General features: G+C 38.5%; 1 protein-coding gene across 4 annotated transcripts in view; it reads right to left on the bottom strand.

The window, feature by feature from the left end:
• Positions 1-23,768, bottom strand: part of unc80 (unc80, NALCN channel complex subunit) — a 1,852,146-nt gene that overhangs the window by 561,965 nt on the left and 1,266,413 nt on the right. For all 4 annotated transcript variants that reach the window (XM_090404461.1, XM_090404464.1, XM_090404465.1 and 1 more), the window contains 2 exons: positions 16,073-16,219; positions 5,402-5,446 (listed from right to left, as the gene is read on the bottom strand). In XM_090404461.1, the coding sequence (XP_090260587.1) occupies positions 5,402-5,446; positions 16,073-16,219 (192 nt within the window). The remainder of the gene's footprint in view (positions 1-5,401; positions 5,447-16,072; positions 16,220-23,768) is intronic.

Here is a 23,768-nt window from a genome sequence, read left to right as displayed (position 1 = left end):
CATTACTGATCACAAATATTGCTTCCATGCAAAGTAAACTCGCATCCGTGGTAGGAATTAGCGAAGCAGCTTTCTCCATCTTAGTTAGAAATAGTTCTTTGGGAATGCTTTTAGGTGCAAGGACGAAATTGAGACCTTTTCCGAGAATTTGTTCTTCGTCATGATTTAGAACGTAAATTTTAAGTCTTTCTTCATGAAAGACTTAAAATTTTTTTAAGTCTTTCATGAAGATTATTAAGAGTTGGCTGTTCTTGTGTTGACTTGAGTGAATTGAACTTTCTGATGAGTTTAAATTTATTTAAGTTTTGAGATCTTAATGTGTGCGGCATGTACTTATTTCTTTAACGTAATTCCATGACACATTGTCTAAGGAAGCCGTTAACTGGTTTTCTAAATATGATTTTTCTGTAAAGAGAAAAGCTAAATGCGTTAGTATCGCAAATTCTCTCCGTTAAAAGATCTAGTTTTGCTTTTGTACAGATTCGGTGTGCTCTTTCTGTAGTAATGACTTCCCTAAATTGTAGGAATTTCGGAATAATTGAAGAAAATTTACATTTCAGAAGATAAGTGTGTTGATAGCGAGTCCAATACTTCTCAGTGCCTTCTGATAAGCCTTCGTAAGAACAACCACAGAAATAAACAGAATAAAGGATTAGCAATGGGCAGTCCCCCTCTCTCCAATAATAGCCAACATCTTTTTCGATGACTTTAAACAAAAGGCAATCTCCTCTTCTACATTTAAGCCAAAAATATGGCTTAGATATGTTAATGACATATTCCTTATCTGAGAACATGGTATTGACAATCTTCATACTTTTTTGAATCACTTAAACAACTTCCACCAAGACATTAAATTAACCACGGAGATTGAAGAAAATGGATCTCCACCTTTTCTGGATGTAAAACTTACTAAGACATCTGACTCCATAAAAATCTCCATCTTTGGAAAACCTATGCACACAGACATTTCAGAAGACCTGCATGCATCCTCACATCATTATCCGGCACAGAAGAAGGGTATCATCTTAACTCTAGCGCAGCGTGCCAGATCTGTACTCTCAGATGAAGAACTAAAAAATGAACTACAACATCTTAAAAGGACCTTCAAAAACGATGGCTACTCTTCAAAAAATATCAATAAACAACTATACCGCTGTCAACAAAACAATGTAGAAACACAGGACGACCCCAAAGGTTATATCTCCTTGCCATACATCAAAATGCTCTCCAAGAAACTAAGAAGAATTTTGGGAAAGTTTAACATAAAAACTGTGCTTCTCTACTCTTCCCAAACTAAGATCAAGTTTAAGCAAATACACAAGCTCACAACCATCTACAATTCCGAGGTGTGTGTACAAAATCACATGTGAGTGCAGAAAACCATACTATGGCCAAACGGAAAAATCCATTCTCCTATGTCTCGAAGAACACCGAAGAGACATTGCTTACAAAAGAACCAGAGCTAGTGCCCTCTCAAGCCATATCCTGTTTTCAGTAAACACAAATAATGAAGGCTGCCAACATGAGATAAACTGGACAACAACTTCAAACCTTCACATATGCCATGACGAGGTGAAATGCCGCATTGTCAAGCCTAAAGAAATTGTCATGGACCCTCTCCATATAAATAGTAACCTCAGCTACAATTTACTGGACTCATTCAGCTCTGCTGTCAGATATTGGCGCACTAGTGAAGCCACACGCGCACAGGTGTCTAACAATAGAACTTTAACACGGACTGTAGTTCCAGTTCAAAGTTAACTGTGGTTTATAGTTGAATTTATAGTTTTATAATTTATAGTTTTATAGTGACTCAATGTTTATTTATAGTGTTTTTTATTGGCTTTCTATGTTCTCCCATGCCTGAAGAAGTCAGCCTCTCTGATGAAACATGTTAGGTATTTAATAAATTTAATTGTTTGTTCTAATTCTCGGATCTCAGTCAGTATATAAAAGTATGAATATATACATATATATATATATATACACACACACACACACACACACACACACACACACACACACACTCATGAGCAGTTGAATTAGAGATACCTGCCCAGTAGCAGGTAGCACCCCCTTTTGCCTTGATGACAGCGGCGATGTGGCATGGCATGGACTCAACAAGGCACCGGAAACATTGGGGGAGCCAAACTGATCCATGACTGCTCCAAAGCCTCCCAGAATGCACAGAGATTGGTCAGAGCAGGGTCCAGGGAGCGTATCTCTCTCTCTCGACAGCATCCCAGATGTGTTCAATAGGATTGAGGTCAGGGGACCTCAGGGACCAGCCAAGCATCCTCATGTCCGTGGGGTTTTCATCCACCCACTCGGCCACAATTTGGGAGTGGTGAGCTGGTGCATTGTCTTGCTATAGGTACAGGTTTCCTGCAGGGTGCCGTAGGCATAGAAATGGGTGCACATGATCAGACAGCAGGTCGCTGTATCGTTCACTGGTGAGAGACGATGGTAGATGTACCAGGGGACGATTTCATCCCACGTAAACAATCCCCCCCATATGAGGATACCACCACCACTGGCCTGAACTGTGCCCTGCTGGCATGAGGGATCCATTGCTTCATGCACTTGTACTATGCCATCGGCATGTACCTACGTGCACCTCGACTCATCAGGCCAGGCGATATTTTTCCATGCGTCGCGGGTCCAATGGTGGTGTTCCTGCACCCATGCTAATCGTTGTGCCTTGTGACATGCGGTGAGCAGAGATACCCTAGTTGGGCGGTGGCTTCTGTATCTCATAGCAAGGAGATGGTTCTGGATGGTGTTGCTGCTAACACGTCGCTGTTGTCCAGCATTGAATTGGCGAGTGATGTGCGACCCATCTATCTGCTGTTACCATCCGAGAAAGCCAACGGCATCCCCTGTCATTGACATGTTGTACACCACAGCAGTTTTCCCTGGGGGCTGTGGTTTTACCCGATTCCATGTACTCACGGTACACTCTTGACACAGTGGCCCATGAAAAGCCCAGTTTCTGCATGACTTCGGAGTTGGAGTGTCCCATACATGTGACTCCGACTATCTGGCCGTGATTAAATTCGCTGATATCTTGAATCTTCCTCGTTTCATGCTCGACCATTACTCAGACAGTCAGTACAAGGTCAGACGACATTCCATGAGGCACCACATGGCACTATTCCATTCGATGGAGCGACCACAGCACCATTTCGCCAACAAGACAGGTATCATTAATTCAATTGCTCATGAGTGTATATATATATATATGTTCTTTAGCTACATTAACCTTATCTGATCTGAATGGTATGTATACTCAGCCAATTCTCAAATGTCAAACTATCATCATCAAATTCCTGCCATATACCCTTAAGGGGTGAACAGGATATGATAGTACTACATGAAGAATTTATATCATTACTAACTTTCTATCTACAATTTTACTCCAAATCAATCTGTTACCTGTCAAAGCTCCAAAATGATCAAATGTTATAATTCTATCTTCTAAGGCCTTTTTTACTTTTGGCTGGAGAGCGAACAAGCTAACCACTCGGCCAGCCTGGCTGGCCGAGTGGTTAGCGTTATTCTCTAAGAGTATGAGCTGACTTATTTTCCAAGAATTTTTATATGCTTTCTTCTTTTTCTTCACTGCCTCTTTTACTTCCTGTGTCCACAATGGAGTTCTGATTTTTCTATTCTTGCAGACAACCACACCACATGCCTCTCTGGTTGAATCAATCAATCAATGCTTTCTTCAGAGCTTGTCACTGAATCTCCAAGGTTTGGTTCCTGTTCTCAAACTCTTTCATTTTTTCCTTTCTTTCAATCACCGGAATCCATCCAATCAGAAGACCTCCTCCCCGATAAACACCAACAGTGAACAACAAACAAGGGAGACAAGGAGAGACCAACCACTGGCAAGCAAGAACCATGTGATCAACCTATCAAGCCACACCCTGAACAACGGCAAACTTACGCTACTGAATAAAGGACTTTACTATGCAATAGCACCTAAACAGGTAAACAAATTGGAATTTATCTACCACATAGAAAGAGGCATCAGGTCCCTACCTAACAATATAGCCGATAAAATACGATTAGAAACTAGTAATGTCCTGAACACTAAGAAAACCATACAAAACAATCTCACAAAAACAGAACTAGCAGCAATTAAGTCATTAAAAGCCAAACAAAACATAACAATAACGAAATCGGATAAAGGCAACGCCACTGTCGTCCTTGACAGGTCAACATACGTACTTCAGATGAATCAACTAGTAGTCGATAACAACACATATAAGCTGGTAAATTATAACCTAACAAAAAGGATAAAGGATAAAACAGAGAAACTACTCAACTCCGTCACTTCTTGGCCACCAGACACAGTTAAAAAAACTCAAACCCCACTACGCCCCCCGCCCCAAAATATAGGGGTTCCTGAAAATATACAAACAAAATGTGCCCCTCGACCAATCGTGGAAGAAATAGACAGTCCCAATTACCACTTAGCCAAGAAATTAGCGGCAACACTTAAGGAGTTGGTAGGTCATTCCCCCTCCTACATAAAAAACACAACATTTACAAACAAAATTAAAAACATAACACTCGACAAAGACGACTTATTAGTCAGTTTCGACATTTCTGCCCTTTTCACTAATGTCCCCATCAATGACACAATTCTCCTACTACAGAACAAATTTCCACCCGACATTACGGCCCTCTTTGCCCACGTACTACAGTCTGGTTACTTCGTGTGGCAAAACAAATTTTACCTACAAAAAGAAGGTACAGCCATGGGCTCACCACTATCCCCCCAATCGCTAACTTCTACATGGAAACCTTTAAGCAAAGGGCTCTTGATTCTGCCACGCTAAGACCGATAGTCTGGCTTAGATACGTTGACGTGTTCGCGATCTGGCCGCATGGGCGACAAACGCTAAACACATTCCTTAGCCACCTGAAAACAAACAACACGAATGCAACACAATTTACCATTGAAATTGAAAATCAAAATTCGCAACCATTCCTAGACACACTAGTCACAGGTCTTCCTTCAGGTAGTCTATCCTTCATGGTCTACCGAAAACCGACACACACTGGCCAATACATACATGCTAATTCATACCACCACCCATCACAAAAATATGAAGTCATTAACACCATTAAAAACAGAGCTACAACAATTTGCTCTAACCAACAAGCCCTGAAACAAGAACTAAAATCATCAGCAACACATTCAAAAATAATAGCTATAACAAAAATACTATTAATAAAATACTCCATAAAACAACAACAAAAACAAATCTAGATTACAGTAAAACCATAGCCATCCCATACATCAAAGGGTTATCAGAAAAAATCAACAGAATCTTACAGCATTATTGCATGAGTGCTACACCTCTAATGCTAATGGAAACTTATTACTTACTTTTACCCAGACAATTTTATGTAGTGTGTCCATCCCAAGCATTTCCTGGAAAGAGAAACAAAATATTTCATTTTATATTTATATCTATACAGTGTATAATGGAATATTATCTGTATTCTTATCTTAAACCAAAGTAAAATGATGCTACAATATGATGGAATTTCATGCTGACTTTGGTATTCCTTAGTAAATCAGGTCCTCTATGTTTTGATATAGAAACCAGAGCAAACAAACTCCAAACCACCATCAGCAGAACTAAAGATTAAAACCATCAACAAAAGAAGCATCAATAGAAAGAAGTGAAACTAATATTGAAAAGGTTGAGTGTAAGAGAGAGAAACTTTAGCACTGATTGTGTATTTATTGATCCTTATAGGCAGAATAAATTGCAGAAGAGAGGGGATAAACATCGGCATAGGACTACGGTAGTTAGTGACTTATATATCAGTTCTAAAGCCGGTACAAGATCTAGAGGGAATCTGCAATTTTTGTATACCAATGCTAGAAGCATTCGAAATAAGAGAGAAGAATTTTTGGCATTAGTCAGTGAAATCTCACCAAAAGTTGTAGGCATTAGTGAAACTTGGCTGTCAGCAGAAGATGTGGTCACTGGAATTGAATGTGATGGGTACAGTATTTTCAGGGAGGATAGAGAAGATAGAACAGGAGGAGGAGTACTGTTGATGATAGCCGATGTGTTGCAGCCAAAGAAAGTAGTATATCATGATGATAGACATGTGAATGAGAGTTCATTTGAGGCAGTCTGGTGCGAAATAGTGACCAACGCAACCAAATATAGAGTTGGATGCTGCTATAGGCCAGGGAGTACGGGGGAAGATATTGAATTCATGCATCAGCAACTTAGTGCAATGAGTGAAGGCTTAGTGATTATTATGGGGGATTTTAATTATGGTGATATCAGTTGGAAGGAGGAAATATCTCGTAGCAAAAAGGAAATGGAGTTCATACATCTTCTATGAGATAATTACTTGAAACAGCACGTAACTGAAGGGACACGTGGTGTGAGAGTGTTGGACCTGGTTATTGGTTCAGAGGTTATATGCATAAGTAAGGTGTCCTCGTTACCTCCAGTTGGTGAAAGCGATCATGTGGTATTGACTTGGGAGGTTGCAAAATCTGTGGATTTTTCTATTAAGAAGGGGTATATACGGAACTACAGGTTAGGCAATTATAACAAGCTTCGGAGTGAGCTTGCAGCCATCCCATGGCAAAACATATTGCAAGGGAAAGATGTTAGCAGTGCTTGGGATAAAATCAGCGGGTATCTGAGGAAAGCAATATCAGATTGTGTCCCTATGGTCAGGAGGTCAAACAAGGCAGGCATTAGATGGATGAGCAGTAGTATCAAGCTTGAACTGCAAAAAAAGAAAATGTTATGGAGAATTTACAAGGAGAAGGGCGATCAGGACACCCATGAGCAGTACAAGGCTCAAGCTAGGAAGGTTACCAGCATAGTAAGAAAAGCTAAATCAGATTATGAGAAGACCTTAGCCAAAGAGATCAAGGGTAATCCCAAAGAGTTCTTCCGCTATGTGGCAAGTAAGAGGAAGAATGACTTCGGAAGGATAACCTTAGTGGGTGCTGATGGTATTGAGGTGACAAAATCAGATGTAATAGTCGAGTTACTGAGTGATCACTTCTCAAAAGTCTATCACCCAAGTGAGGATATCTCTATACCTATAGCAATACCTAATGTGAGAATTGAAGCTAAAGAATCAGAGGTATTAAATATATTGCAAAACTTAAATGCAAACACTGCGGTAGGCTTAGATGGAATATCAGCTCGGGTGTTGCGTGAATGTGCAAATGAATTGTCAACCCCTCTTACCTGGATATTTAATTTAAGTTTGAACTCTGGTATGGTCCCTAGGGAGTGGAAGTTAGGCAAAGTGGTTCCTTTGCATAAGGGTGGCTCTAAAACTGCGGTATTGAATTACAGACCAATCACCATCTCAGGAGTAGTGGTAAAAGTATTGGAAAAGTTGGTTAAAGACAAAATTCAAGAATGGGTGGATCAGGATATGATACTCTATAGAGGCCAACATGGTTTTGTTAAAGGTAGATCCTGCCTTAGCAATCTATTAACTATTCATAATAGAATAACATCCAAGTTGGACAAAGGAACTGGCTACACAGTGGTACTTCTGGATTTTGCTAAGGCTTTTGACAGGATACCCCATAGAACACTGTTACGCAAATTGGAGCAGATGGGAATGGATATTAAATTGGTGATATGGATAGGAGAATGGCTCAGGGAGAGATACCATAAGGTGGTGTATGGAGGAGCCGAGTCCAGAATGAGGCAGGTGACCAGTGGTGTACCTCAGGGCTCTGTGCTAGGGCCAATGTTGTTTAATTTGTATATAAATGATATAGGAAACGGCTTAAAGGGAGATATTCAGTTGTTTGCTGATGATGCAAAGTTGTGTAGTGCAATAAAAAATCAAGCTGATGTTGAAAGTTTGCAGGAGGATTTAAATAAGCTGGTAAAATGGGCAAAAGAAAATGGATGTCAGTTCAATGTGGAAAAGTGTAAAGTCATGCATTTTGGGATTAAAAGATTACCAGCTGTGTACTACATCGATGGAAAGGTACTCCAAGAGATTGATGAGGCTAGGGACTTAGGGGTATTGGTAGATAGGGAGATGAAGTTCAGAGGACACATTGCTAAGGTGTCCAAGATTGCACATAGGATTACTTGGTTGTTGAGGAACACACTGACATCCAGAGATAAAGAGGTTATTATTCCCCTTTATAAAGCATTGATACTTCCACATTTGGATTACTGTGCTCAGGTCTGGTCACCTGGATTCCTTGGAGATCAGGAGGCTGTGGAGAGGGTTCAGAGAAGAGTGACCAAGTTGGTGAGTGATATAAAAAATACTCCCTACATTGATAGATTGAGAGCTTGTGGATTGCAGAGATTGGTTGATAGGCGAAGAAGAGGTGATATGATAGAAACATTCAAATTACTAAAAGGTTTTTATAGGATTGATGCAGGGGAAATGTTTCAGCTGTGTGATAGTGATGGAAGAACAAGAGGTCATCTCTGGAAATTAAAGAAGATTGTGGTTAACAAAGGTGTCAGAACAAGGTTTTTTGCCTGGAGGGTGGTGAATGAGTGGAATTCATTGCCTGACTTAGTTGTGAGCTCTTCGTCTGTAAATGAATTCAAGAAGAGATATGACAGATATTGTTTTGCTAGTTTGGGTCTCCCGCGATGAGTCTACTGACTCCATGGAGATACCCGTAATAATAATAATAATAATATAAGAATTGGAGAAGTACCCAGCTGGCAAAATTGGAGTTACCAACAGAAAGAAGAGAAAAACAGGTGAGATTCTGTTAAAAATACAAAATATTGTATTCAGGCCAGAAATAATGATTAGGGAAAGGAGTTGCTTTAGTATTCAGTATTAAATATGAGGATAATCTTCTGATAGATATCAGAAAGCAAGTTAATTTCTGACAATACTGGCAAGTTGTATATGATGAATTAGTGTTTCAAAAAAGGAGGATAATCAGTAGCATGCTCCAGGGTTCTATTTTTGGGATCTTGCTGTTTATCTTGTTTGTGAATCATATATCATGTGAACTGACTGGTAAACTTCAGTTGTTTGCTGATGACGCAAAGTTGGGGAGGATTATAAGTAGCACTGCTGATGTTAATTCCCTTCAGGAAAATTTAAATAGACTTTTGATTGGACCAAGCAGTGGGGTTGTATTTTAACATTAATATACAAGGTGTTGCATTTTGCAGTGCAGAAATATAAGTCTGTGTACTATATTGATGGCACTGTACTGCAGGGTGTGGATGAGATTCCAAATGGAAGTTATCTGGTTAACTGGATTTCATTGTGATGTGGAAATATTGGAGAGGGTCCTGAGATAAATGACCAAGACAATACAAGGACTCTGGAATGCTGGCTGTAGAGAGAAATTGAAGGAATGTGGATTGCAGAGTTTGGTGGATAAGAGGAAAAGAGGTGATATAATAGAGATGTTTAAATTAGTGAGGGGATTTTATCAGAGGATTATAAAAAGAGTAGAAAGGAAGAGAAGAAGAAACCAGAGGACTTCCCTGGAAGTTATATAATTGTATGGTGAGAAAGGGTGTGAGGAGTAGATTTTTTACATGGAGAACTGTGAGTGAATGGAATGCATGACGAGAATGTATTGTTAACATAGGGAGTGTTAAGGATTTCAAGATTCAATATGATAAATATGTTGTCAGTTGAATTAACAGTTAAATGAACCTCTAACAGTGAGTCTTCCGAATCCATGGAGGGTGTAAAAATGATAATAATAATAAAGTAACAAGAGTGATTGATGAGGGGAAAGGCATATGCTGAAATTTTCATGGATTTTACACAAGCATTTGATAGAGTGTCGCATGATAAGTTTTTATTTAAGTTTCACATTGATCGAGATGCCAGCTTAGTGAATTGGAACGGAGATTAGCTCTCTGACAGATATCAGAGAACTGTGTACAAAGGAGTGGTATTAAGGAAGCAGAAAGTTACAAGTGGAGTTCCACAGGTCTCAGCACTGGGACCAGCATTGTTTAACTGCATATGAATGACACTGTTAATGGATTGCAGTGGGATAATCAGTTGTTTCCTGATGATGTGAAGTTAGAATGGGTTATTAGTATCAGTGCAGATGTGATAGCCCTTCAGGAAGATTTGAATAAGCTGGACAGATGGGCAAATGAATGGGAGATATCAGTTTAAAGCAACTAATTGTAAGGTCTTGAAGTTTGGGATTCATCAATGGAAATCTTCATACTCTGTATGAGTAACTGTATAGAGGTAGTAGAGGAGGCTACGGACCTTGGGGTGAAGGTAACCCAGAGGACTACTACAATACTGACATGGATGCTGACCAGCAGATAAAGAAGAGTAGTGATTCCATTGTATAAAGCCCTGGTCAGACCATATCTGGGTTATTGTGCTCAGATTTGACCACTAGATTTCAAGGGGATAGATCAACTTTGGGAGGGGGCTGATAATGAAACTGATATCAAGACTATACAATATTAGTTATGAGAATAGGCTGAGAGGCATGTGAACTCAAAGCTTATTAGGAAGAATAAAGATAGGTGATATGACTGAGACTGTTGAGAATGGATTGACACTGGGTATTTTCATATGGTAGAACAAAGGGAAGGGACAATGACAAGTGGCTATCCCTGAAAGTTACTGATGATGAGCAACAGGGTGAAGAGAATCTATACTGAATGGAGTATGAATGGACTGTGGAATGCATTGTCTGGTAGGGTAATGAGAACACAAACAGTTGATGAGCATAAGGAATGGCAGAGAAAACCAGGTTGTCTCTGATGGGCTTTACATGATGAGTGTTGAAACTCCATGGAGGTCCTGATTTTTTTTTGTGATAACTACAATAGCTTAGTTCTGTCAGTGAAATTATATGAACACAGAGGAAAGATAAACAAGGATGAAATACAATGATACAAATTTCAGTGCTGAGTAATGCTCCCATTTTGTTACAAAGAGTAATTACATATAGGTTAACAAAAATACATAATATGTAATATTATCATTATTATATTAATAGTTAAGACTATTATTACTTTTACTATTCTATACAAAATACTGAGAACATTCATATTTGATAAATATCCATGACTGATTTTTGTCACTGCTGCATTGCATTTTTTCCTGGTTGTTCTGGTGACATTTCTTCTGCATTCATCAAAGCATGTGCTAGTTTATCTGAGGAAGATATTAGATGGTGACAGTTTCATGGTTTTGATTCAGTGCCCATGACTGCGGTTTATTATATATGTACATATTCCCATTCTGCTTCACCACTAGTCATATGTTTCCGGCACCAGCCACATTCGTCAGTGTCGCACATGCTGTGAACAAGCACTGATGTGTTTCGTGCATTCTCCATTCATACACGATTTTTATAGTCTACCTTGCGATTGTTTAATGTTATGTCCTTGATACAAATTTTATCACATAAAAAAATAATAATGTCGTTCAAAAGAAGCAAGTCTGATTCTGATATAACTAGCAAGAAAAGAAAAACATCGACTTTGGAAACAACACTCAATATTATTAAAGATTTTGAAGGCAGAATGAAAATTTGTGAGCTAGCAAAGAAGTTCGATCTACACGAATCCACAGTAAGAACAATCATAAAAGAAAGGATTACAGATTTTGGAGGACATAGATTCTAATGGGGAATGAATTGTAGCCACAAGGCAAGGAATAAAAAAATCATTGGCTTGCTATGAAGAAATTGTGCATGACAAGAAAAAGACATTATGCTGTCAGACGAATCTATTAGATTTTATGAAACGGTCGACATAGAAATAACTTTCTTTTTTTATGTACGAAAAACTACAATTATCATTATATTTCTTAAAAAAAAAGAGGTGTTTTTGTAAACCTTTGGTCCAAATTAACTAATATTTTGTATGTTTGTATATATAAATTACATGCAAAATTATACCCCGAGTTACGTGAATTCGATTTATACGCTTTTTGTAGGTCCCACCTACCGCGTAACTACGGGGTATGACTGTCTGTATATATATATATGTAGAAAGTATTTTACCTTGGGTATAATAAATGTTAAAGATACCAAGTTATTTTAAACCTGGTTTTACTCCATTTCCCAAGTAAGCAAACAGACAAACAAGTCAAGTTTGTGCCTGCACGTATTGGAAGTCTAGCTGACCCTTAAAATAGTGCAAGTCAAGGCAACTCATGGTAAAAGTAGAATAAGCTCTGATCACTATTCTTAATATTTACCCTTAATGCACAGCCCATCTCTTTGAGGAGATGTATGATGCTATATATTAAAGGCAAGGGGCCACTACCCAGTCCAGTTTCGACCTTTATTGAGGTCTCATCAGTGGGAGCCAGGCTAGAAATACCAAGGTTTTAGTAATACAGAGCTTATAAGTATTTTACCAGAACAAGTTACCATAAGGTGTTTTAACCTTAATAAATAAAAACCTCTGGATGATATATAAATGTAGAAAGTATTTTACCTTGGGTATAATAAATGTTACCTCTACATTTATATCTCATCCAGAGATTTTTATTTATTAAGGTTAAAACACATTATGGTAACTTACTGAGAACCACTACAGGCATGGGATAATGGCACTGGAGCATTGCTGGGATAAATGTATTTGTCTTAAGGGAGATTATGTTGAAAAATAAAAATAACTTTGAAATTATAAAACTCGTTTTTTCATTGTTAGGGTGAGAATTTTTCAGACCACCCTCGTACAATGTTGACTACAGAGTTTGGTGAATAGAAGAAGAAGTGGTGATATGATTGAGACTTTTAAACTGTTGAGAGGTGGTTACAGGGTTGACACTGGGGAGTTCTTTCACTTGGTGGGAATGTAGGAAGGAGCGAGGACAAGAGACCTTCCTTGGAAGTTATGAAAGGAAGCTGTGAGCAAGAGTGTGAGGAGAGGTTTCTTTGCATGGAGGATGGTTGAACCCTGGAATACATTGCCTGATAGAGTAGTGTGAGCACGAAATGTCAATGAGTTCAAGGAGTGGTATGATAGATACAGGTTTGCACTCAGCTATGCAATAGGCCACAATGTGTAAAAAAAAAAAAATGTCTTGAATACAAACTGCACTTCTTACTTCTCTAAAAAAAGGAAGAAGTACAGTGCACTTCTTTCTGTCTTTCCATGCTTCAGCCTCACTCACATCCTATGGTAACATCACCTAAAGTTATTGCTGATCTCTTGGTATCAAGTTTCTACTGATGCCAAGAGGTGAATTTTTTCAACTCTCGTTTAGTCAACAAAGGAAATTCGCCTTCTATGAATAATTTGTTTCATGCCTTCTCCTCTATTCTTTCATTAGAAGGACATTAGAAAAATCCAAAATAATCTATTATTTTTTAGGAAATAACAACATACACTAAAATATAAATTATAAAAACTTTAATTAATAGTTTTCTATATTTCGGCAGTGTTACATCGCAATCATCAGGAATCAGACAAAAAATCAATTATATGTGCACACAGGCACTAAAACTGGGCAAATGAAAATGAAGAAAGACAACCAATGTTGCCTTTGAAAATCTGAGGATTAATGCTTCCCAAATTTGGGAGTTTCATGCAACCAAATTTGTTGAGGTTTGGAAAGATTTTCAGGGCTGAAGCAGATTTCAGGAACAGTCATTCATATTTGTGTTTCCTGTGATGTAACAGTGTGGTCTTCTTCCAGTGTATCATGTGGTGGGTGTCCAAAGCATGGTCATCAAGTTCTGAGTGGCTGTATTGGTGGAACCAGCTATAGTCCTTATGTTCAGAAATTCTGATATTTGCTGTCCTGCTTGTTTGGCTGTAATAGGACAGTTTGCAACTGCAAGGCCTGGTGGACACCTGGCAGTTCTAGGGTATATGGCTGGTTTTTGGTGGAGCAGATAAGGGATGCAAAATTTTTTGTAGTCTGTCACACAGGGCTGCCACTATTCTCCCACATCGCTCTAAACTTGTAAGAACAAAAGAAACATCTGTACACAGTCTAGCTTCAACCTTATCATACAATTTTGCATCCTCCTCTATCATTCCGCTTCCTCAGTTCATTGGAACAGCCTTCCCCATACTGCAGTTCAAAGACTACAACCTCCAGTTCTTCAATAAACATATTAACAGAATCTTTCTTTCTCTCTAATCACTTGCCACTACACAACATTATCATGTTAGAGGTCTTCTGACATCTTTGTTGTGTAGGCAATATATATATATATATACACAGAGGGTAATAAAAATTAAAGCATACCTGTTTAAGGCCTTGTGGAGCACCACCATCCAGTGATCCACATGCTGTGACACTTTGAGAGAATACATTGTGTGTCATGCATAAGTGATATCTGAGAAAAGGAAAAACATAGTTCAAAAATTAACCACAGGGGCATTGTAAACACCAAATACATGGGATTCTCATATCAGGCAAAACATGATAGGTGCCAAGAGGGTTTCAAAAGATAGACATGGGATTTTCCCCTTCATTCTGGTTGTTAATACTGTCCACAGTGATGACACTAAACTTGCACCAATGTGCTTTGCTTGTGAAGCTGTACTACCTAAGCAATTGCAATCCTGTTGTTGCAGTCTGCGAATTTCATTACCTGAACAAATGTTGACAAGGTCCACTATCTCCATGTGCTCTTAGACAAATGATTAGTTGTTTTGAAGAAATGGGATCATTGGGAGTTAGACCTGGCAGAGGTTGGAAACCAATCAGTTCATATGTGAATAAAGTTACTGCTGCCATTCTGGAGCAGGCCATGAATAACAGTATTGGTTTTTACAGTACATGTGCTGTATCAAGACACATGAATATGCCTAACATAACTGTCTGGAAAATTTTATGGAAGATTCTGCATTTATACCCATTCAAGATAACTCTTACACAGGACTTGCTTCTGCAGGACTTTGAAAGTTGATTGACATTCACTTTAACATTCCTTGACGAGTAGAGTTGGACACTGCACCATGGATGAGTTTGTGAGGGGTTGAGGCTCATTTTCACCTGAACGGAGCTGTGAATACCCACAACAGGCAGGTATGGACCTACATAAAACCTGCATGCATTATAACAAATTCCTTTGCATTAATCCAAAATTACTGTCTAATGTGGGTTTACAGCTTCTCGGATACCAATCTGTTACTCTGACTTGTGTATATATAGATCCCATATACAAGAATTGAAGAACCTATAAGCACATCAGTGCTGTGTATGTGGAATGTGAGTGAGGATTGAGAAAGAAGAAATTTATTGACATTTTTCTTGAAGAGTTGCAAGTTGTAGTTTGGGAATACTTTATGTGGAAGGCTGTTCCAGAGGACAAAAGTATATGGGATAAAAGAGGAAAAAGAGAAGCAGGTTCAGTATGTTTCCAGCTACTATTGCTCTTGTTTTAACAGGCCAAACCAAAAGTGTATGAAGAATGATGGTTGCCCCTTCAGTGGTGTACTTACCATGAAAGTTCCTGTGCAGAAATACTGCATTTGTGAGATAGCAGTTGAAGTAAGCCTGCAAGGGAAGAATGATCTATGAGCTGAATTGCTCTCTTCTGGACAACAGCAAGAATTTTTACAGAGATTTCATGTGCATTATCCCTAAAAGAACAGCATTCTAAGGATGGGTAGATTTTGGAAATACAGAGCTAGTAGCCGGGTGTTGGTGAAAAATAGCATCTTGAGCAGAAGAGTTATGCCATATATTTTAAGATGCCGAGGAAGTAACCAATGTGAAGTGTTCATGTCAGAATAGCCTGGAGGGAAATGTTAGTCCAAACAAAGAGGAATCTGATCATGTCTGGTGATTTTTGTATTACTGAGGATAAGGATGGGTGAGTTGAAATTCCTCTTGATAAAGAAAAGGCAAGACTGTGTTTTGGTGGCATAATGTCTACTTCCCAGTCATGGCATGTCAAACATAACAGTTCATCATGGAACAGAATAACAATCATGACACTAATAAATATATTATTATTCATTTTTAATAACAGAGAAGTCATTTTAGTAATATCAATATTTAGAAACAAGAAGTTAAAGTAATTTTAAATTCAAGAACTCACATAATCCATTTTCAAGAGGGTAAAAAAAACAAAAAAGCAGTTGAAGCTTACCTTACCAAGGATTCCAGTATATAAGCCAAAATCTGCTTCTAGTGCTTTACGTGGGAAAGATGGCAACTTCATTAGCTCTTCATGCAAGAAAAGAACTCGTTGGGCAATTTGATTAGTTGATTTAAGAATGGATAAACTCATTAATACCTAAACATGACATATAGGGAGAAAGAGGGGAGAAAATAGCAAAGGTGTCACACATTCAGTTAAATTTCAGAAAATAAATAAGAGAACAAGGATTAATATAATATACACAAATAATATGTGGAATGATTTAAGGTGAAAGGTAAGTGATTGGGAGAAGACATCCATATAGCTTAAGAAATTTGGTGATCTCACCAGGGTTTCTGGCACCATGTCTAATCTTCCTTCTCCTGGTGTCCTGTGCATTCAGTTGAATATGAACATGCAAGGTTGGACTGGAAATCAAGAATGACCAAATTGTATTCTATATGGACTTATATCAAAAACAAAAATGTTGGTACACTGTGATGAAATGCCATGTCGTTATATCACAGATTGGTTTTTAGAAAAAGCAAGAAAAAGAAGAAATAAAAAAGCACCAAGATAAAATAACTCTGAGATAAAGAAAGAGACAAACACGGCGAGGGATGGTGAGCAGGAAAAGGAAGGAGATAGATAGATAGATATAACATGTAGGTATAACATGTAGATATAATAATCAGCACTAAACATGAAGATTTTAAGGACTGGCAATTTCAAGGCTTACTATGAGTTGCCTTGACTTGCACTACTTTGAGGGTCAGCTAGACTTCCAATACGTGCAGGTGCAAACTTGATTTGTTTGTCTGTTTGCTTACTTGGGAAATGGAGCAAAACCAGGTTTAAAATAACTTGGTATCTTTAACATATATATTATATATAAATATACTGTAACAAATTCATGCATGCACAGATCATCACTGCAAGTGTCCACTTTCACCTTTTTGAAGGATGACTAGATAGGGGATGTTTGTCTCCTTGAATTGGAATGTTAGAGAACTTTGTTATGTTTTTTATTTTTAATGAGTAATTTCCCTCTAATTTTGCATCTCGATATAATATCTATACAGTGACTATTTCAGCTGTTTGTAGGTCCCTTGATGTCTCTTATCAAATGGCAGTTTGTTGATCATGTCAGGTATGTAGAACCTCTGGGTAGCTTTTCCATAATGATTATTATAATTGTATATTATGTACATTATTGATTGTGGACTTGTTATCTGATATGTTGTTCTGATTATTCTATAGTTTGAGCTGCAGTAATGTATTACCATGACTGTGTGGCAGCATAAGTTTTACCTTAAATATTTTGTGTTCTGTCATTGTGGAACATATAAGTGTGGGATTGTCTCATTGTTTCCAAAATATCAGCTTCTCCATTTTATATGTTGCCCTCATTAGTCGGGTGGTTAACGTATCCGCTCTCCAGCCAAAAGGCTGCGGGTTTGAATCCCACTGTGGGCATGGAGGTTTGTGCTTGTCTGTGAAAATACTAGTGGCGGTGGTTGGCGGTAGAAGGTGTTGGGGTAGATGATGAAAGTAGTAGTAGTTGATGGATTTGAATGGTGGAGACAGAGAGTTGTAGAGTAGGTACCCTCCCTCGATGAGTCTTTGGACTCCCTAGAGATGTCATATAATGATATTTTTCCATTTTATGTCAATGAGTTCAAGGAGTGGTATGATATTGGAAGTTTTTTCACTTGGTTAGACTATAAATTATATATTTAGTTTAATCCTTTATCCAAGTGTAAGCAAACAAAGTTTGCACCTGAAATATCTTCAGAACTGGGGCAACTCGTGGTAAAGGTGGTATAAGTTCTCATCACTTGCCTTAGTATCTCCCATAATGCAAAGCACATCTCCTTGCGGACATGTATAATGCTATGCATTAAGGGAAGGGCCACTACCCATACCAGTTTTGACCTTTATATAGAGGTGCTGTTTAAATTAAGACCTCTCTGAAAATTAGGTGGTTCCCAGACCACTCATTCCGAGTGACCGTAGGACTGCCCAACTCAGCAGTGGCTCCACTCAGCGACAGGCTCACCCCACCATCAAGAAGAGCCATAATCTCAGCTGTGGGCTCCACTCAGAGACAGGCAAAAACCTACCCCCAAGCAGAGTCTCTCACATCTCAGGATGGATTCCATCCTGAGTGGAAGCAATGGAGAAGTCATATTTACCATTATGAGTTGCCAAAAGGTGTCACACTTTATTATTAAATTACTCTGGATTAGAGAAAGATGTTGGAAGTTTTTTCACTTGGTTAGACTATAAATTATATATTTAGTTTAATCCTTTATCCAAGTGTAAGCAAACAAAGTTTGTGCCTAAAGTATCTTCAGAACTAGGGCAACTCACGGTAAAGGTGGTATAAGTTCTCATCACTTGCCTTAGTATCTCCCATAATGCAAAGCACATTTCCTTGCAGACGTGTACAGTGTAAAGCATAAAGGGAAGGGCCACTACCCAGACTGGTTTCAACCTTTATTGAGGTCTCATCAGTGGGAGCCAGACCCAGACTGGCTCCCACTAACTGGTCTTCATGTGCTAGAGTTTATCAAATGCTTTTGTTAGGTCAATAAAAATAACTAATAGTATTCTATTTTTATCTAATGCAATGTTCATTAGGTCTGTGAACTCATTCAGGAATGTTGTTCCTTTATTCTTTTGAAAACCATGTTCTGTTTTTGGGAGGATGAGGAAATTTTTCAGGTTTGAGAAAAGTTTGTGATATACAGTATGGCACAAAAAAAAAAAAAAAAAAAAAAATGATACTGTGCTAGAGTTGTGAGAGAACATAGTGTTAGATTGAGTTGTGCTAAAAAAAAGTGTTTTAAATTAGTATATAGTGTAGCTTTTTGTCATAAACTGTGCTACATTTTTTCAGTTTGATAGCAGTGTCCTTCAGTAGTGTTGTTGTTGGAGTTTTTTTGTTGTTTATATTGAGTGGTGCTGCTGGTTTATTCTTACTGAGAGGGCAAGGGCAGATTCGGACACGTTCAGAGGTACCAGTCCAGAAAATGAAAAGTTTTCATGATTTTTATGAGACTTTTCTACTTTAAATTACACAAAGTAAAGTACAGTCTGTGAGTAATTTGCAGTTGGGAAAATTTTACTCAAAAACATAAATGATGGCAAAAGCTGTAGCTCACTTTACCAGTGGTTTGTCACCAAGTCTTCACTATTTAAGGACTATGTTTTGCACTAAGGGATTTTGTGGTACGCAGTGCTTGTGGTATGTATTCATCCTGGCAGTTGGATATGTAGCAGGTGAGAGATTGGGGAGTGCATATACGAGGGTGATCTGAAAAGTTCTCTTCCTAACAAGGAGAAAGCAAATTTATAATTTCAAAATTAATTTTATTTTTCGATATAATCTCCCTCAAGACTAATACATTTATTCCAGGAATGGTACTCCAGTGCCATTATCACATCCCTGTAGTGGTTCTTAGTAAGAACTGCAAAATACCGTTCTACAGCAGCAATCATCTCTTCATTTGAAGAAAAACGCTGCCCAGCAAGAAAGAGTTTTTTTGGGGAAGAGATAGAAGTCAGAGGGAGCCAAATCTGGGGAACAGGGTAGATGTTCCAATAATTCATAGTGCAGATCCCTTAATTTTCCCACTGCCAAAACACCATTGTGGATAGGAGCATTGTCCTGATGAAAGATGATTTTTTTTCTTCTGCAAACACTGGATCTTTTCTCATGAATTTTTTCATCTAGTCTGGTTAGAAGATTGGAATAATATTCCCCAGTTATTGTTTTACCCATTTCAAGATAATTAATAAACAAAATGGCCTTTAGCATCCCAAAACACCGATGCCATGACCTTTCCTGCCAATGGAACTGACTTTGTCTTCTTTGGTGATGAACAACCAGCTTCTGTCCACTGTTTTGACTGCTGTTTGGATTCTGGTGCATAATGGTGAATCCAAGTCTTATCCATAGTAATAAATAGACACAGAAAATCAGTTTTATTCTTGTTAAAATGCTCCAAGCACTGTTCAGAGATTTTTGTGGAAGTGTATTTTTGATCTACTGTGAGCAAACATGGCACCTTGCGCAAAGCTTTTTCATTTGCAATTCTTCGTGCAAAATATATTCTAAATGTTCTTTTGAAATACCTATAGTCTCAGCAATTTCATGCACTTTGACTTGCCGGTCATCCAATACCATATCGTGCACTTGATCAATGATATCTGGTGTTGTTACACTTTTTGGACTTCCTTCATGTGGATCATCTTCAAGATTTGTCTGAGTTGTCTTCACATCCTTTACAATATGTCTTCTGTACTTCAAATTTCCATTTATAATCATTCTTAGTTTCCCCCCACTTCTTCCACTGTAACTCCACCAAGTAAGTATGAAGCATCCCATCTATGGATCCCAAATTTCAGAACCTTACATTAAACTGATCCTGTTGATTTGGCAGCCCATTTCTTAATTGTCAAAAATGAAGGAGAAGAGTGCCTTTAAACTTTTATGAACTTCATATGAATTTCTTTTGCTGTTAAACCTTCTTTTACAAAGAATTTTATAACCACACGATACTCAATTTTATCCATTTCAAGGGATACAGACAACACTTTTGCTTCAGACAGCAGTATAAAAGAAACTACTTGATAGAATGACTTGCAATTTCATATGGATGCTTATGACAGATGTACCAACTCAGAAAAAAAACATCTTGCCGATAACCTTGACATCTATGGCTGAGGCTGAGAACTTTTTTTGCAAGCTACCCACTCTTGCTCGCCATTTAACCTCCCAACTATGAATTTCACTGATAACTTCACAATGATTCAAACTTACCACACTCCCAACTTTTTTTTTCATTTACATTCTGCTAGTTATTCTCACCCTCTATCAGGCTATTCGTCTCTCTCTATGTTAGTCTTCTTCCTCATCTAATGCAATGCTGTCGATGTCTGTTATTCTAATCTCCAACTCAAAAAGTTCTTCCCATTTCCTTCATATGAGGATGGTAAGTTTGAATCATTGTGAAGTTATCAGTGAAGGTCATAGATGGGAGGTTAAATGGTGAGCAAGAGTGGGTAGCTTGCAGAGAGAGAGATATATATACCGTGAAAGAAAAGGTGGAATGTCTCCAGAATGAGTTAAGAAGTGTGAAGGAAGAGACTAAACAACTGAAAATGATGAATGCAAAGCGAAGTAGAATAGTAGTGAGAGAAAGTGTTATGGGAATGATAGAGGAGAAGAAGAGAATAGAAACAGGAGAAGACAGGGAATGAGAAAAATGTGAGTGCTGGAACCAGAGATGGAGAGAGAGTGACGAATGCAGGTGAGCAAGGAAGAGGCAGAGTGATAAGAGTTGTGATGTATGGAGATTCAATTATTATTATTATTCAGGCCTCAATGGAGTGAAGAGACTCAATGTGGGAGGTCCTTCCTAGAAAACATAAAGTCTATCATACCACTACTTCAATTCATTGACAGTTCTTGCTCTCACCACTCTATCAGGCAATGCATTCCATGACAATGATCCATGGTGTGCAAGATAGAATATCTGAGGAGTGCTTTTCTGGAGAAATTATAGAAAGTGTAGCTATGGCAATTAATCAGGATGAAAAAGTATATGAGATAATTGTGATGGTGAGCAGAAATTATTATTATTATTCAAGCCTCCATGGAGTCAAAAGACTCATCATGGGAGGTCCTTTCTAAGAAACACAAGTCTATCAAGACTCATTGAGGGAGGTCCCTCCTAGGAAACACAAAGTCTATCATACCACTCCTTAAACAGATTGACCGTTCTTGCTCTCACCACTCCATCAGGCAATGCATTCCATGGTTCAACCACCCTCCATGCAAAGAAACCACTCCTCACCCTCTTGCTCACAGTTTCCTTTCGTAACTTCCAGGGATGGCCCCTTGTCATGACTCCTTCCTGCTGTTCAACCAAGCGAAAGAACTCCCCAGTGTCAATCCTGTAACCACCTCTCAACAGTTTAAAAGTCTCAATCATATCACCTCTCCTTCTTCTATCCACCAAACTCTGCAGTCCACATTCCCTCAGCCGATCCTCATAACTAACATGGTACAGTCCCAACACCATCTTTGTTATCCACCTTTGTACTCTTTCCACAGTTAATTTATCCCCTTCAAATCCTGGGGACCAGATCTGAGAACAATAGTCTAAGTGTGGTCTGATCAGAGTCATATACAACGGAATGATAACCATTTTATCTCTGCAGGTCAGTGTCCTTCTCATTATTGAAGCAATCCTCTGCATAACCTTCACTACCTTTGCAATATGTCCCCTAAATTTCAGGTTTCTATCAATCATCAAACCCAGGTCTCTCCTACTTCCTCCAGTTTAACCCCTCCCATAGAGTATGCAGCATCGGTGTGTCCCAAACCTCAAGACCTTACACTTTGCTGCATTAAACTGACACCCCCATTCATTTGCCTATCTGTCTAGCTTATTCAAATCTTCTTGCAGGGCTACCACATCTGCACTATTACTAATAACCCTTCCCAGCTTCGCATCATCCACAAACAACCGAATATACCCTTACAATCCACGGACAATGTCATTGATATAAAGGTTAAACAATATAGGTTCCAGTACTGAGCCCTGAGGAACCCCACTTGTAACCTTCTGCCTCTTTGATATTGCTCTACCATACACAACTCTCTGATACCTATCAGACAAATAATCCTGAATCCAGTTGACCAATCTGACATCCAGACCCATGTGCTGCAACTTGAATATCAGCTTATCATGTGGCACCCTGTCAAATGCCTTTTCTAAGTCTAGGAAAATGGCAGTGTATGCCTTTACCTCAACTAATGGTCTTGTAACTTTCTCATAAAAGGCTAGCATATTTCTAAAACAAGAGCGCCCCTTCACAAATCCATGTTGACTCTTAGGTGGCAAGAGATCTAAAGTTCATTCTTGAGATTGTACAAAAGAAGACTGGGAGAAGGAAGACTGTGTGTGTGTGTGTGTGTTGCTCAGGTATCATAATGCAGAGCTCAGGAGAAGAGCATTAATAATGAACAGCATGATAGCCAGAATGTATCAAAAAATAGACTTGGAATATGAGGATTCTTGGAGGGTAATTGAGGACAGAAATGAACTGTATGCAATAGACGGCTTGAATTTGAATGAGGAAAGATTCATGCTGCTCTCTGAATGAGTCAGTATGTCAATGCAGGGAAACTAATATTATCTGGTATATGGTCGCAAGAATGGACTTTTGTGGAAATAGGATTGGGAGAAGGGGAACCAGTACCTTTTAACCTTTATATCAATGACATTGTCAGTGGATTTCAGGGGTTATTCAGTTGTTTGCAGATGATTTGAAGCTGGGAAGGGTTATTAGTAATAGTGCAGATGTGATAGCATTGCAAGAGGATTTGAATAAACTGACAGATGGACAAATAAATGGGGATTTAAGTTTATTGTGGCAAAATGTAAAGTCTTGATGTTTAGGATGAGGTGATGGCAGGCTGCATACTCTGTCAGAATAACTGTACTGGAGGAGGTAGGGGAGATAAGGGATCTGGGAGTGATGATTGATAGAAATCTGAAATTCAGAGAACATATTGCAAAGTTGTTGAAGGTAATCCACAGGAGTGCAGCACTACTGAGGACACTGACCTGCAGAGATTAAAGAGTTGTCATTCCATTGAATAAAGTCCTGATCAGACCACACTTTTCTC

Source organism: Typopeltis vanoorti, chromosome 14 (genome assembly GCF_054136105.1).
Source record: "Typopeltis vanoorti isolate ZY-2024b chromosome 14, IOZ_Tvanoo_1.0, whole genome shotgun sequence".
Classification (NCBI taxonomy): domain Eukaryota; kingdom Metazoa; phylum Arthropoda; class Arachnida; order Uropygi; family Thelyphonidae; genus Typopeltis; species Typopeltis vanoorti.
The sequence above is the reverse complement of the archived record's forward strand: the minus strand, read 5'-3'. Positions and strand labels throughout refer to the sequence as shown.